Consider the following 17,414-nt stretch of genomic DNA (forward strand, 5'->3'; position numbering starts at 1 on the left):
TGGAGACCCTAAAATGGGCTGAGATGATCCTTGGATTTCAAACCTATATACTGCCTCAGGGAGTCTGCAATCAAATCCTTTCTGTTGGCAGGACCTGTTAGAGCTTGTGCTGTATTGGCAGAGGCTGCAAGAACCTGAGGGTCTTCTCAGTGCATCAAAGTAGGACTTTAGTGAAGTATTCCTGTTATCTTTTTAGTGTCCCAACATGGGATTTCATCCTTGGGGAAAGAGGGGAGAATAATTCCTGGTGTGGAAACTCCCTTTACTAACTGAGATACAAAATCGAGCTATAAATTATAGACTGAGAGAATTACCTGGACCCAGTGAAATTATAGAATATACACTTTTTTAAAAAAAATTTATCTATTTTCATAGAATTAGTATGCATCTGAGGTAGAAGGAGAACCAATGTCTTAAGGCTACACAGAGTGACTTCTTATCTCTTGGCAAAAATAACAGGATAGCTAACTGCATACAGTCCATATTCAGTTCAATTCAACAAATGTTAAGTGCCTACTGCCCATGACAGACTTTGTTGGGTGCTGAGACACAACAAGTAAGCAGACAAGTGCAAAGTATGTAGTGATCTCAATAGGAAGAGACCTCTAACATCAGTGGCGGTTAGGGTGGGGTGGGAAAGGCCTGGAGTTAGAGGTAGCCCATGAGCTATGTATTGAAGGAAGATTGGGAATCTATTGGAAAGGTGAAAGAGTGCATTCTGAACATGGTGAACTACTCATTTAATAGCATGGAGGCAAGATGAAGGAATGCTATGGACAGGGAATAGTTATCAGGGCAGGGGAGTAAGACTGGGAAGGTGGATGAGAGACAGCATGGAGGCTTTTAAATTCCTTGCTGAAGATTTTGTATTTTATCCTAGAGGGTACAGGAAACCACTGAAAATTTTATTGAGTTGGGCAGTTTCATAATTAGATCTGTTTTAGGAATATTAGTTTCACAGCTATGTGGAAGATGCCTTGGAGAAGGGAATAGAAACTATAAGTCTAGTTAGGGGGTTAGTGTAGTTATCTATGTAACATATCCTCACTTATAAAGCTCCCCCATGTATATAAGTTCCCATGAAAACCTAACTACAAAAAAAAAAAACAGAAAAGAGAGGAAGTACTTATATATTTTTTTAAGCCTTCAGCCTGATTTTCCTTAAGCCTGGAGGCATTCCCTTTTAGATTCACCTAGGCTGAGCTAGGTTAGGGTACTGGGTTAAGCAAGCAAGGTTAAGGTAGAGGGTTGATTCCCTTACACAGAGATCACTTAACTTTGCATGTGTTCCTTGGCCACAGTCTGTACCCCAAGCCCTTAGCCAGCTGAGTCATATATTTGCACTGTTGGTCACAAGGAGAGCCAGCTGAGAATGTGCTATAAAGCTCAGTGCAAAAGCACAATTACCACCGAAAGAACAGCCCAAACACATGTCCTATTAATGTCAGATCATTAATTTCCCAATGTGGAAATCAGTATATTTCCTTTGGGCCTGGAATATGTCAAGGATACAAGTTTATTTGGTTCTAAAATCACCCTTTTAATCAAGTTTTATCTTTTTATTTATTTTTTAAAAATCAAGTTTTAGGCAACGTAGTGCAGCACAAAGAGTGCTGCATAGGAAGTCAGAGGATCTGGGTTTGAATCCTGGCACTGCCTCTCACTACCTTGAGCAAGTCACTTGACTTCTTTGGTTACTCTTCCCTTGTCTCTAAAATGAAGAGGTTGGACTAAATAATCATTATTTTCTCTTCCAGTTGTAAATTCATGATCTTAAGTGGAGCTATCTCTTTGCCTTTTAAACTTTTCAGGGAGATGAGATAGCTGTTTCCAAGTAGAAAGGAGGAATGTGGAAGACATTAGTTTCATTCTGTTTGGCCCAAGAGGAAAGAACCAGTAACAATGGGTGGAAATTACAGAGTCAAATTTAGGTTTGATGTAAGAAAAAAATAACTCAAAACAACAAACAACTTCCTAACAATCATAGCTATCCAAAAGTAGAATGAGCTCTCTCGGGAAGTAGGGGGTTTCCTTTCATTGGAGGTCTTCAAGCAAGGGCTCTGTGATCTCCTGTGGAGGTTATTATAGTGGGGATTCTTTTTCATGATGCTACAGAGGTCCCTTCCAATTGAATTCTGTGATTCCAGAAGCTACAGGTAGCTCCGAAAAAATTACTATTCTTTAGAGAACTGGAGGAGGAGAGGCTGACTTTGTAGTACATCAGTGAATATTCCCATCTTCAATAATTTCATTACCACTACCTACCATTTTCCATTTCCTGAGGGAGAAAGCAACTGGAAAGCACTGGCCTGGGTGTCAGGAGAGCTGACTTTTAGTCTTGTTTCTGCCACTAATTTTTTGTGAGACTTTAGACAAGTCACTTCATCTTTTACATCTCCTTGTTTCCCTACTTGTGAAATGAGGGGGCTAGGCTATGTCTAAGGATCCTTCCAGTTTTAACAGTATGATTTTTATTCTTTGTTCATAGTTGGATGTATAAGTTTAGGATTATGTTCAAAACAGTTTTCCCAGAAATATTGTATAGAAAAAAGGACCTTTAGGATCCCAAAGGGAAGAGGAGAACCCTTCTTTACAATGCACCATTTGATGAATCACTGGAATGAAAATGCCTAACAAAAGGATTATGTCAAAGGAAGACACAGTTAGTCCATCATTGTGATTATACAGAATACATTTGTTAAGTTTGTGGACCAGATTTGGATCTTGGCCAAGGCTTATTGAAATGGCTGGCTCTCTAGCTGTTCAATAATTTTTATTTTTTTTAATTGCAATTTTGCCTGGACAGTTCTGGAGTTGTGTCGTATTAGCATATTCCAGCAGGTGGCAATATATCCTGCTGACATCATTAGGACTGAAGTGACCTGTATCACTAAATCTGTTTCTTTCCAAAAATAAACATTACAAAATTAGCTGGCTCTTCACTGATCTCAGAAATCAAGCAGCTAGAGTCATCTTTGGACTCAGTTTTTATTTTTTTCCCTGTGCTACGTCACCCTTAGCTCAAGCACAAAGAGCATTCAGGGATATGATCCTTCGTGCAGAATGATATTCACAGAAAGCAATGTTGAAGTGGAATTATTTTAACTAAAATTATTGAATTCTGATAAATTGCAATTTTCAACAAACAACTGAAATCATTAAGCCATCAAGACTCTGAAAATGAAACATTGAACAAGGTTATTCAGAGTAGGTTAAGCATGTCAAAATAGGTAACAATTTATTAATTCTATGTGTAGAATCTTGTGTTGAGGGAGATACAGTTTAGATAAGACTGTTCCTGTCTGCATGGGATTTATAATCTAGAAGAGGAATATGATATATACACATATAACTATAATAAAAATACATGTTAAGTGGTTCAGTGGAAAGTGGGCTTCAAATCCAAGCACTGGCACTTAATGCCTGCCTTACCTTGGAAAAGTCACCTTTCTTGTCTTCTTTTTCCTCATCTCCAAAATGTGGGGATTGGAGTAGATGATCTCTAAAATCCCTTCCAGCCCTAACTAAACCTATGATCCTCTGATAATGTGTGTAGGGAAATGTCAACAAAATACTCTCACAGGGAGGTGGGGGATGTCATTACTGCCCAGAGGATGGGTGGGCGGAAGAAGAGGGGTGGCATATGGGCATCTATCTGGGTAGGAATTTTTCTAGAAAAAGCAACAGCCAAGGTATTTAATACCTGGACATGAACATTTGTAGAACATTGATATATTGGGTTCAGATTCCTAAAATGTTGACCTTCACAACCTTAATAAGTAGATAACAGTGAAATATGTGGAAAAACTTCCAGAGAAAATATTTTCTATATAGATTCCCTTTGATCAAAATACCAGAAAATGCCTTTTCTTTTCCTTCCACAAACAGCTATGAAGGCCTGCAGAGAAAACAGCATAGCATGCTCTCTTCAATGACTGCAAATAACATACCCTATTTTTCAAGGCAGAAACAGGCTAAAGGTAACATACCAAGAAATTACAAAATATACAGCTGGAAGAGACCTGAGAGCTCAGAAAACAGAGACTGAGAAGTGAAGTGACTTGCCCAAGGTTACATAGCTATTACATCTCCTAGATGTAATAACCCTTTGTTTTATTCTTCTTTGCCTAAGAAGCCCTCCAACCATCCCCCATTATCACCAATCCTCAGACATGGGGATTGGGCATCCAAGCACACCCTCCTGGCACAGGTGGGGAAGCTTTTGTCCCAATGGAGGGCTCCAAGTCTGTTCTCAAGCCCATCAAGAGGCTTCCTTTAGGAGGGTCCGTTTGCCAGGTGGAGCCCGGGCATTGACAGCCTGGAAAAGTAGGTTTCTTTCTTACTTCTTTCTTCCTTTCTTTCGAATTAACAACTGAGCCTTGCAAGGTAGGTTTTTCTCTTTTTCTCCCTCCCTCTCCATCTTTTTTTCATTGCTTGGCATTGACAGCTAAGCCTTGCAAACTAGGTTTCTCTCTCTCTCTCTCTCTCTCTCTCTCTCTCTCTCTCTCTCACACACACACACACACACACACACACACACACACACACACACACACACACACAGAGTAGCTATGAGGACATAACTACATAACTAGGCACCACAGCTCTTCAGGACACATGTGTGAAAATGAGAGGCAATGGAGAAACATCATTCACCTGAGGGATCATAAAGTTGGATGAACTTGGGCCACATCTTGTGTACAACACCAAACCTACTCTTAACCCCCATTTTACAGATGAGGCTAATAGTGGCCTTAGTGACTGCCTTCACGTGCCACTGCTGAGATTTAATCCTCTAATTCCAAGTTACAACGTAAAGTCAGGGGAAAAGGATTATCGACGTCGGTGCCACATAATTAGCTCCTCTGGTGTCCGCGTAGTACTCCAAAGCACAGCCTCCTTGTGAGGCACAGAGAGCTGAAGCCTGGCCGCCCCTCCGCAGGACTACTTTTCCTTTCCCTCTCCACAACGCTGCCTACAGGGGAGGCTCCAGGATCCGGGACGAGTGCGCGGAGGAGGCGGCAGCGGCGGCTGCGCCTCGTATGTGTGCGCCGCGCGGAGGAATCCTGAGTGAGGCGGTTTGTAGAAGTAAGAGACGAGGCCGGCAAAAAAAAGCAAAAGAGAGAGAAAAGTAGGGCGGGGGAGGAGAGCTAGTGTGGGAGAACTAGCTCAGGGCAGGGAAGGACAGAACCGGAACCGGAACCTGTGCGCGCGGCTGGCATCGTCGCGACCCCCTCCCCCGCCCCCCGGCGTACCGCTTTACCTTGGGCGTCCGACGCATTCCCCGCTCCCCTCCCCCTCCGTCCCAAGCGCGCTCCCGAGGAAGCCCCGAGGAATCCCCGAGGGACCCGGCGAACCGGCCCTAAGGGGAGTTCCTGCCGCTGCCGCCACCGCTCCCTGCAGGCCGAGCCGGGACAGGCCCCTCTCCGGGGAGGAGCCGCGGCGGAGTGCGGAAGAAGCCCGAGCCAGTTCCCAGGGGATGGGGAGCCGCGGCCCGCGGCACTGAGACACCTCGGCCCCCACCTTCTCCTCCTCCTTCCCCTTCGGACTGACTCAGCGAGTGCCCGCGCCCCTGCCCCTGCCCCTGCCCCAGCCGACGCCGGGACAGCCCTCCCCCCGGGCAGACGGGACGGGACGGGAGGGGACCCCGCCCCGGGGGACATGGAGGAGCCGAAGCCTGCGGAGCTGAGCGAAGCCGGCGCGGGACGGCCCCACGGGAAGAGGCTGCAGCAGCAGCAGCAGCGGCGGCCGCAGCAGCAGCAGCGACGACTCGCCCGCAGCCCCAGATAGAGCCCAGAGGGCCCCAGCCAGCCGCGGTCCCCGAACCCCGAGAGGAAAAGGAGGAGGAGGAGGAGCGGGGCGCCCGGCCGCTGCCCGAACACGGGGAGCCAGCCGCCCCCTCCGAGACGCGAGGCTTCTCCCTTTGCCCGTCCTCAGGATTCCCCGGCGGGCCTGCAACTTGTCCCCCACACCCCCCGAGACTTTATCCCCGGAGAAACCCCTCCCGACCTCCCCCCTTTCCCCCGAGTGGATGCCCTATGACTGGCCAGAGTTTGGAGTCGGACTTGTGCGTCCCTCTCGGAGCAGCGCTTGCTGGGGGTGGGGTGGGGACTGGGATGTTGTTGTAAAATGCAAGTTGGATAGAAAGACGACTTCTCGCCAAGGGCCCCAATGAGTGGCACACAGTCTACTATCACGGACAGGTTAGTATGAAACTCCTTTTCTTGGTTAGTCTTTGGGAGTGGGCGACTTCCACGAGCTCCATCCTCACCGAGCTTGACAGGCCCGGGGGAGAGTTGGGTTCGGATTTAATCAACGTTCCCGAGCTGTAGCCGAATCACCCACCGGATTCATTTGGGAAATGTGACATAAGATGCGCACCTTCAGTTTTCAAAGTGAAGCTAAGCTCTTCTGATTCTCAGGGACACACGTAGGTAAAATTAACGTTGGGGTTGTTTTGGCACAAATGAGATTCTTTACCACAAGCCCCCCGAGAGAGGTCACTTTGGGTGAAGGTCAGTGCCTCACATCTGCTGGATACTGGGGCAATGTGGGCAGTTTTGTGTTTTGATTATTCCTGAAAGAGAGCTACGTTATGGCCTGTGTGATCTTGGTCTCTTTTAAAGGGAACTTGGGACTAGTGAACTTTTTTGTTATTCAGTCCTATCAGTCCTGTCTGAGTCTTCTTGAATCCATTTGGGGTTTTCTTGGCAAAGATAACTGGAGTGGTTTGCCATTTCCGTCTCCAGCTCATTTTGCAGATGAGGAACTGAGGCAAACAGGGTTAAGTGACTTGCCCAGGGTCACACAGATAGGAGGTGTCTGAGGCCGCATTTGAACTCAGGAAAATGAGACTTCTGACTTTAGGCTTGACACTTTATCCTGATCTTGGTCTTTTTTAAATGTTGGTTTCTCTAGTTTTTAGTTGTTATATGGTAACTGGACAGATGAATGGAACTCTGTATCTTGTTGGAGTTGGTGTAAAGCATCTGGGTGGAGATTAAAAAAAAACTTCTGATTGTTATATTTCCATATATGTTATATTTATATATGTTATATGTAACATTCCATATATGTTATAGTTCCATAATTTCTGATTGTTATGTTTCCCAGGAAAATGTAGTTTAAAAGAGTATCTTAAGTAGTAAAGGAATTATGTAGTGTTTGACATGCTAGCTAATATATGAATTCGTCTTTATTAGCAGTTAGATTAGATGGATCATTTCTGAGTTAATAAGTCAGAAAATGCTTTTAGGTTAGGTACCCTGAACCCTGGAGAATTAAACTTTAAAATGTGAGGTAAAATTAAGCACATTCATCTTTACAGTGTTTTTACATGTATCATTTTCATTATTACTTTGGGTTCCTTTCACACTATTATACAATAATGTTGTATATTGTGTTCCAGATGCCAACTTCATATTTTTCTTTCTGTGTTCTGGACTAGAATTCTAATTTGAAGTCAGAAAATCTCTTAACACCACTCCAGAAAGTGGAGGGAGGAACTAAAATTGAAGTTTAATAAAAGAAGCATCAGATTTGGAAAAGCCTGTTTGTTTTTAAACTTCTTTGTTGTAAGGTAGAACAATAGGACTCTGGCAAAAAGTGTTTAAGTTACTTTATAAGAGTTACACCCAATTGCTGGACTCATTTGTTGATTAAAAAAGGGCTGAAATCCATTATCATACCAAAACAGCTCCTCCAGAGACAGAAGTTGCACTTCCTCTTCCTGTTGATGCTTTCCACAATGTCACATGCACACTCACCTAAAGCATTCCACTGACGTTTTAAAAGTCTATATATGTTCTTTTAAAGTGTATCAGTATTTTCAAATGAGATTTTATTGCCTATGAAATATTTTTTTTTCCTGTCTCCTTTGAGCAACTACTATACTGATCTTGTACTGCCTGAATTTGCTTTTACTCCCTTTTCTTTCAGGGTATTTTGCTTCTAAGAATCACTTTCTGGGGGTAGAGTGGGTAATTGTTTTTCTGGCTCCTTCAACTCTTGCCTTTTCTGTTGAGCCATTAGTGATAAAAACCCCATTAGAAACAAATGTGTTAGTAGTATTTTTTTCTTCCTGTTGCTGTTTAATTCTGTAGAAATGGAGCTTAAGGCCACCAACTCATGCTACACAAGAATCACCAGTGATCTTTTTTGAATGTTATTATTGGAAATTATATTTGCCTACCTATTTTCAGTTTTAGACATTTGTTTTTTTTGTCATCTAGGTAAAGGACATGATTCTTGTAGGCATTAGACTAAGTTGCAAGTTGGAGGAAGTGTAACTTTAAAGCTTCTGTGTTTTGGTTTTAGTTGTTGATAGTAAAGTTTGTTTTGGGAGTGAATTTCTCTAGATAGTTCACAGTGCTAACTGATTTATGGTGTAATATGACAAAATTTTGAGATATTCTTTTAAGTTTCAGAGGACAAAATCAGGCAATTTAACCAGGCAGTATGGATACTTGTTTCTTAGGTATTTGTGTTACAAATTTTCTCCATACTTTTGTTCACTGCTTTCTATTGATTGCAGGTGTTATAGTTTCCCTCATTATTAGCCATGATCATAGTGTGAATAGTTGTTCTATTATAACTGTGCACAACTTTGATTTAATCTGACTTGTAGTAGTGATTTGAATGTGTTGGGGATAAAATCTGGAAGTACTGGTTTAGTGTTGCTTCTGTGCCAAGGATCCTTAAAGTCTTGAGTAGGGAATACTTCCCAGCTTTCTGTAGGCACCACCCACTGTAGCCTCCTCCTTCCCACTATTCAACTCCAAACTAGTGCTGATGGTATAGTTGATGTCTGACAGCTAAGTTTGCAGTGATTGGCAGACTGACCGTACTAGTGGACCTTGTTATGGTCTTTTCACATTTGAAGTACTGTATGTGGTATGTTTTGTAGTGTGTGCAAAATCACCCAGGCTAGCTGTGTGTGAGTCTGTGTTCTTTCATTGTGGTGCTTTTGACTGCACAGTCTGTCTGTCCCTAGCTAAAATCAGACTGGCTGGCTTTGGGCGTTGCTGTTTTGCAGTTTGTGGCAGGCGACACATGGTTGAACAAGATAAGGGTTTTATTCTTCTTAGTGGGGACGTGCTGGGACTAGGATCGAATTCAGCTATGCTTATGCTCTGATTGGCCACTTTGGATGCCCAGACCCTGTTGTATCCTGTTATTACTTTGTGGTTACATTAACACATTCATTCTCTCTTCTTCCCTTCTTCTCTCTCTTTAAAAACAAGCAAAAAAAAGAACCTCAAACTCAAACTAAACTGAAACCTAAAAATGGTGGTCTTCTTGCAATCTAGACCATTTCTAATAAATGGCTATAGCTTTTTTCTGTGTAGTTTGAGAAGAAATGGGGGAAAAAACTAACACATTTACAAATGAGAATTACCTTGTTTAGCAGTTTTTATGAGGTCCTAGCAAACTTTAGATTGTCGTCTTCCATAATCTTCATTTGGAGGGTGGTAGAATCTACACATTATTGCTTTTGGGAGGTTTTTGATGCCTGCTTTTCTGATCACTCACTTCTTAAATATACTAATTGTTTCAGTCTCTTTACATAACTTTCTGCCATCCCTGAGAATGTAGAGATCCATGGTAAAGGGCATGTCTTTTGAATGCCAGAGAATAGAAAGTTCTTTCAGTAGAGTAAGGGAAATAATTATGTTGTATGTGATTAGTAGCAAACTTTTTAGAAACCATCCACAATTTTTAATTGTACTGGAATTTTTTATGTAAATCTTGAGATTTTGATGTTTAGATTGTTTAGATAGTGGATTTAAGAATAATCCTCAATCAATAGCAAGTTATTTTCTGCAAAATATAATCAATTTCCTTTTTGTATGCGCTGTTATTTGATATTCTTCATGTCTAGTGCTTTTTGATTCTTTCCTTCAAGAACATATTCAGATTATGAAGGAGTAAATTATTTTCCATTTACAAATTTTTGGCTTTCTCACTACTAATCCATGTTTTTCAGTGTTTTTCTTGCCATGCTCACCTCTTCTCACCAAGTTTCAGAGGGTATGTTGATTTAATATGGAGGATCTCATTGAGGTCTGCATACAATTTCTCCATCCCTTCATCTTCTATTAACAGATATAACAGTGTTTAAACTGCTGTTATTTTCATAGTGGTCATTTTGCAGATATTTTATCATGAGCACTGCAAAATGAGGTAACCAGATATGACTAGTGAACTGATGTTTCTTGTTATCTTTGGGTACAAGATAAAAACCATTTCTGGTCAACTCTTATTTATCTGAGAAGAACCTGTGATCCATCCTTCTATTTAGCTGCATTTTCCTTGGGTTTTGTTTATAATGAGAATGTGGAGATTGATACAATGATACCATATTTAGAATGCCAACAATCAATTAGAAACAGTTTAAAAATTGTTTGATTCTTAGTATCTTTTGGCCCCTTTTCTACCATTGTAGAATTGGAAAGGGTCCATACAGCACTGAAGGTGGTAAACTTAGTGGAGGAAAAGTGAGGCATTTGGATTAATCCCATAGATCAGTGTGTTCACTTGCACTTTTAATCATAAAGTATTTTTTCTTTCAAGAAAGCTAATGTTGTATAATGCATTTTTAAAAGAAAGATCCAAAAGTGTTTCAACTATGTACTATTTTGATTTTTGTCCTTTTATTGAAAGTTGTTGTTAAATGTTTTTCCCAAGGTCACTTAATGAGTCAGTTGAGAAGCCAAGGGTAAAGTCCTAGTCGTCAGTTTTAATTGCAGTATATTTGTTTCATAGGTAATTGCTTCTGCATTATTCTTTAAGTTAAAAATAAAGTTACAAGGTAGAGGTTCATTGGTTTTGAGTTGTCTGACCTGATATTTTATAAGGCATCCTGATAGCTGTGCTACTTGGAACATTTTAAAGTGCTAAATTTGAGGATGTAATTTAGGTCATGAACTAGCAAACTTTATGGAAACGTTATTTTTAGTACAACACAGAAACTAACATTGTGCTTCAGTGTTGAAAGGAGAGGCTCCTTTATATCTGTAGACCAGGCAAAGACCTTTTTTGTTCTGATTTTTTTCTACCTATATCATTAGCATGTGTAAGTTACTATGATGTTTCTTTTATGATGTGGTCTTGCTGTTATCCTACGTCAGGGTCCTAGAAAGACCAGGATTTTGAACCTTAGCATTTTTAAGATGGATCCATCAATAGACATTGAATCAGCTCTTGTTAATGTGTCGAGTACTGTGCTAAGTGCTCAGAATACAAAGATAAAAACGATGTGGTCCCTGCCTTCAAGTAGCTTATCAGAAAAGACAACATACATACATACATACATACATACATACATACATACATATGCACACACACATACGCACACACATGTGTGTGTATGTGTGTATGTATTTAGTGTGTGTCTATGTATTTAGGTCCAGATCTGTCATTTTATCCAAGTAGGGAGGATATATACACACAGTAAAATACAAAATGACAATTTGAAAGAATTAATTGTCTGGGCCTGAGAGGTCAAGTCATTGCCCTGAGTCCCAGTAGCCAGTGTGTGGCAGAAGCAGGACTTCAACCTGAGTCATCTTGGTTTGGAGGCCTGTTTTCTATCCACTGTGTCTTAATGCCTCTTTAGATATTGCACATACAATATATATGCAAAATAAGTAAAAGGACATTTGGGATGGGGAGGAGAAGTAAAAGGTTTTAGAGCTGGAATAGTACTTAGGGGTCATCTGTTCCATTCCCCTGTTCAGATAAATGTGGAAACTGATGAAAAGAGAGTTGAAGCAACTTGTCCAAGGTCACAGTTTCCAGGAACAGAGCCAGGATCCCAAGCAAATCCTGTATTATTTTCACTATATCATACTGCTTTTTCTGAGACTCAGTTCCTTTAAATGACAGGTTTAGACTAGATGATCTATATCATCTTTTCAAACTAAAAACTTCAGATTATTTTCTATTTTAAACATTCATTCAGTAAACATTTATTAAGTGCCTACTGTGTATCAGGCACTGTGCTAAGCACTGGGGATACAAAAAGAGGCCAAAGATAGTCCCAGCCCTTAAGGGGCTTCCAATCTAAAGGGGGGGCAACATGCAAACAAATATATACACAGCAGGCTATATACGGGGTAAATAGGAAATCATTGAAAGATGGAAAGTACTGGAATTAAGGACAGGGAAGGCTTCCTGTAGAAGGTGGGATTTTTAGTTAGGACTTAAAGAAAACTTGGAAGGTCAGTAGCTGAAATGGAAGAGGGAAAATGTTCCAGCCAGAGAAAATGCCTGGAACCAAGAGATGGGGAGTCTTGGTGGTGGAACAGGCAGGAGGCCAGTGTCTTACAATATTTGTGAACAGGTCTGTGCTGCTATATGGCCTCTAGATGAGTCAGTGGATAGAATGTTGGGCCTGGAGTCAGGAAGATCTGAGTTAAAAATCCAGACACTTACTAGTTGTGTGACCCTGGGCAAATCATTTAACCTCTGCTTGCCTGGAATATCCAGGCAGTCCACTGGAAAAGGGAATGGTAAACCCCCATGGACAGTATGGTTCATGGGGCCATCAAGAGTCAGACACAACTGAACAAGAGCAAGATGATGCTGTAGGTTAAATGAATCTATAAAAATAAGATGCTAGGTTCACGATTTTAGAGGTGGCTCAAGCTAATGGTTGCAGAATTCACTCATTCCCATTGAGTCCAACCATCTGATTCTTTGCAAAGTGGTAGAATGAGTTATAATGGGTTTGGTCATGATATATTAATGATTTTATTTCATGTCAAAGTTATGTGGGGTATGCCTAGGTTTCTTCTAACTCCCATACTAGATTGTCATCTCAAGTCAAGTCAAGAAGCATTTATTAGTGGCTATTATCTGCTAGGCTCCTTGAGGGTAGGGACTATCTTGTTTATCTTTGTGTCTTTCAGTGCCTGGCATAGTTTATGTGTAATAGGTACCTAATAATACTTTTTGAATTGAAGTATTCTCCACATGTATTTTGTTCTGTTTAAAAATTGAAGTCCTTAAATATCACTAATTCAGCAAAGTGTTTGAATTAATTTATGTATGTTTTAGCATCAAGTGAAGTGACTGTATATTTGGTGTATTGGTTAAAATCAGGCCATATTTATTTCCTGGATTGTACAAAACCTGAGTATGGTCTGTAATATTATTTTTCAATATTTACTATATATGTATTTATTTTAAGAGATATCCAATTTTAGGATCATGGCCAATATTCTGGGAGTAGTATTTATGTGGTGCACATACATTGTGTGTATACATACATACACACACACACACACACACACATGCAGATATACATATCTATGCTTAGAGATAGGTGTTAGTATCTATATATATATATATTTTTTTTCACTTTTATCCCATGTAGTAAGCTAACAAATCTGCTCTAGATCAGAAATGGGTAATTCACAAAAGGATGCTTTTTAGTGACTTGTTAGGTCTAATTTTAAGTATCTCAAGGGGATGAAACTTCCGTTACTTCCTGAGGAGACTGAACTACAATCTGATCTTGAGTCAAGAAGTTTTTCCTGATACTTAATCCACACTTTACTTTTAAGTTTGTCCTGTTACTTATATTAAACTTTCTGCACCAGGCTAAATAGTTCTCTTCCCTTTTTGTGTTTACATATCTAAGGGATGTAAATGGTCATCATCCTTTTTACTTGTCCTTTGCTTTGCCATACTTGCTGTGTTCCAATCTTTCCAACTTCCTAGTATGTTATTAATCTTACCTACCTCCCAGTTTTTGAATACAGTATTCTATGTTTTATCTTGCTGAATCCTAGAGCAGATTCTCAATTCTGGTTTTGCAGCAATTTTTTAATAGCTAGTATTTGCAAACTGCTTTATGTGGATTAATTCATTTGATCCTCAAAACAACTCTGTAAGGATGGTGTTATTATTATCCCCATTTTACAGTTGAGGAAACTGAGACTGAGAGCACTTAAATGATTTGCCTCAGGGTCATACAACATAGCAGGTGAGTGTCTCAGGTTAGATTGGAACTCAGGTCTTCCTGACACCTCTACACCACCTCTTAGTTACACCACTTAGGTATTTTTTTAAAAACTGAAAACTAATTTTAATCCCCTTAAGAATTATTGGTCCTGTCACTTTTTAGTTCTGTAAGCATTATCTTTATCCCACCCCTCTGCCTTTTTTTAAACAGATGAAGAAAGTGAGTCACAGAGTGGTTGTGTCTTGCTAGTAAGTGTAGGGGCTGTGAGGACAGGATCGGGACAGGATAGGACAGAGGCTTACCAACTCTAAGTTCCTAGCTATCCTTTTAGGCCCAGCTCAAATACTATTTATCCCTGCAACCTTCCCTTATATTACTTAACATTTAGACCTTGCATTATTTTGTAATTTTTGAGTATAACTTAACTATAACATACACCGTCATAGGATGTGTTTGTGTCTTACAGTAATGCTGTGCTTTAAGATTCATGAAGGCAGGAGACTATCTAAACTTTATATCCCAAGTTGATATTTAGTAAATGTTTGATCTTCATTTGTCAAATAACTCTTTCTCAGTCACTAATTAAAAATGAAGATGAAGTATCATTAATAAAGCATTATACAAATGGGAGCTATTTTTTATTAATAATACTTTGTATTCATTTTTGGTTGCTGAATGAATAGGAGCTACTTGCTAAATGGTTGCTACTATATCTTAATGCTGATAATCCTGTACTGTGTATTTCTTAGTGTTTTAAAATGATAAATCTAAATTGAGATAAACATTTGCTTTCTGGTTGAGGTATTTGCCTGCCATGAAAATGCTGCTACAGTTGGTAAGGGCCTTATGTGCTTATGATAAGGGACCTAAGGCCTTTACCAACATATAAGCAAAGACTAATTCTTGAATAGACATTACAGTGATTATAAGATTACTGAAATCATAGCAACATGTTGCTCCCATGTATTTTGTCGGTGAGATTTCATCTCTTTTATAACTACTTAGACTTTGGGACCTTTAGATCTAGAAATTTTGTTTTTCTACCGCTGTACTGAATATCTGATTCTTGAAATAGGTTTGTTAGAGTTTTTAACTTTAGGAGAGTCCATGAAGCTGAATAGCTTTAGAGCCATATTTAGTTTGCTTGATCCCATAGTAGTAATGTTTCAGGGTACAGAAACTAATCGTCTAAATTGTTTTCATCCTTTCCCAAGCTGTTCAAGTATCTGTCACTGACTTTTGGTAAAAGAGAGAAAATATACCAAGTTTACCTCATTGTATCAGCATGTACCAGTTCAGCTGACCAAGTTCAGATTCATACCAAAACAGGATCTTTTACCAATTTGAATGCTGAGTCCTGGTTTCTGAGATCATAGTCACATGACAGCCTGGGTGATTTCCCAGTGTTGAGAGACTGGAGAATCTACTGGCCAGTGAAAAATTAGTTTTCCTGTCTTGAGACTGTGAGTAACATGTCTATGAGGGAATTGGAAGGATTTAAAAGAAACTAGGATTTGTTAATGCTAGAGACTAGTTAGCTTCCCAATTTCAGCTTATTTTTCTTTTGAAGTCTTAAAACTTATTGTGGTCATTTAAGACACAGTTTTAAGACAAAAATGCTAATGATTCCTCTCTGTATTTGGTGTTTTGGGAATCAATATGGTGATTACATTTGAAACTTCCAGGTTAGGACTTTTTAGATCTTCACTTAGGTTGAGTAGTTGTAGAATTACATTTTGGAAAAAGTAAAGATTTTTATTGGGATTGAAAGAATTCAATCCAACAAGCATTTATTAAGTGCCTACTATGTACAAGTCACCATTCTAGTAATGAGAATACAAAGATAAAACATAAACTAGTCCTTGTCCTCAAATAGCTAACATTCTTCTGGGGGACACCACATGTAAGAAGATTAGTGAACAATACAAGGTAATTTGAGGAAGGGGTGAGCACTGTAACAACTGGGGAGAATCAGGAAAGGCTCCCTTAAGGAAGTAAAGTAGAATATAAGAGATGGAGGTGACGTAGAGAGTACATTCTAGGCATTGGAGGCAGCCTCTGCAAAGAAAGGCATGAAACTTGGAGATGAAATGTTGAGTTCAGGAAACACTAAGTAGGCTAGTTAGACTAGAATGCAGATTTTTTCAAGAGCTGTAATGTGAACTAAGTCTGAAAAAAAAGTTGATTTTAAATGCCAAGCTGAGAAGTTTATATTTTTATCTTAGAGTCTATAAGGATTCAGTGAAGATTCTTGAGTAGGGGAGTTAGATGGTCCAATCTGGGTATTCTTCAGAGTGGATTGGAAAAGGGAAAGATTGAAGAAGCAGGTAGTTAAAAGGAGGCTATTGATAGATTTCAGGTGAGAGATTATGAGGGCCCCAATAGGAGTGGGGAGAAATGAAGAGATGCAAGTGATGTTTCAGAGGCAGATTTGTCATTGACAAATGATTGGATTAAGGGGTAGGATAGAGTGAAAAGGATGGATTTGGGGTTGTGAACCAGGGTGAATTATGTTGAAAGTGTAGTGATTTAATGAAGTTAGTAATAGCATGAAAGCACTATATATTTTGTGATATCTGAGAAGAGTGTAGGGAGTTCTGAAGGAGTACTGAAATACACCTAGAAAATCCTGTGAAGGTGCTCTTACAGAGCTAACTATAGGCTTTAAATTGGGCCATCAGACTGTATTAGAGACATATGTCGATACATGGTGGTTTGTCCTCTACAGTCTCTGTGGTTTACTTGGAGGAAGTGGTTCTTGTGGGTGAAGGTCTGATCTTTTCAGAGATTGTTGGTGGCATATGCACTGTCAGCTTATTTCCTGTTTTATTGGCTCTTTGGGCAAGACCTACTCAAGGGAAGTGTTGCTGAAGGAACATTTAGATAGTGGTGAAAGGATCGTCATTTATATAGTATCTATCTTTTGAGTGATATGAAGATTAAATTAATGTAAGATGCTTTAAAATTCTTAGATGAAAGATGCATATATTTTTATATGTGATACTAACATGCATATATTATTACAGAGATACTGCTCACATTTCTAAGAAGAATTTTCATGCATTTATATATTATTACTTCATTGTCCTCTCACTGTAAACATGGAGGTGGTCATTTCATTTGTAAGAGCAGCTCTCCTGGCCAGAAATTTCCCCCTCCCCCCAACCCCCTGCATTTACCCAATCCTTCTTTTAATTTCTGTACTTCTTGAGATTTTATTCTAGACAGGTTCATTTTATGCAATAGAGGCCTTGTCTGTAGTAGTATAGACACTAGTTGAGACTTGTTCACTGGTTTTAGCTGCCTAGAGCAAAGCTCTCTGCCTGTTTAACTGGAGTTCTACAAGTCATGTTGAAAATGCTTTCTTTTGTGTTTACTAACAGTTTTATTTTCAGAGCAAGTGTTTTGGTGGTTGTTGATCCTACCTGATTGTAGGAATCTGAAA

The 17,414-nt window shown here is 39.8% G+C and overlaps 1 protein-coding gene across 4 annotated transcripts in view; it reads left to right on the forward strand.

Moving 5' to 3' along the window:
* Positions 1-6,114: 6,114 nt before the first annotated feature.
* Positions 6,115-17,414, forward strand: part of ARHGEF12 (Rho guanine nucleotide exchange factor 12) — a 171,266-nt gene continuing 159,966 nt past the window's right edge. For 3 of the 4 annotated variants that reach the window (XM_020984849.2, XM_078146897.1, XM_020984850.2), the window contains exon 1: positions 6,128-6,203. In XM_020984849.2, coding sequence (XP_020840508.1) covers positions 6,172-6,203 — 32 coding nt within the window. In that variant the 5' untranslated portion in view covers positions 6,128-6,171. Of the gene's footprint in view, positions 6,204-17,414 lie in introns of all 4 variants that reach the window. The other variant, XM_078146896.1, reaches the window with a different exon arrangement.

The sequence above is a fragment of the Phascolarctos cinereus genome, unplaced genomic scaffold, assembly GCF_003287225.1.
Source record: "Phascolarctos cinereus isolate Bilbo 61053 unplaced genomic scaffold, phaCin_HiC Scaffold_726;HRSCAF=1367, whole genome shotgun sequence".
Classification (NCBI taxonomy): domain Eukaryota; kingdom Metazoa; phylum Chordata; class Mammalia; order Diprotodontia; family Phascolarctidae; genus Phascolarctos; species Phascolarctos cinereus.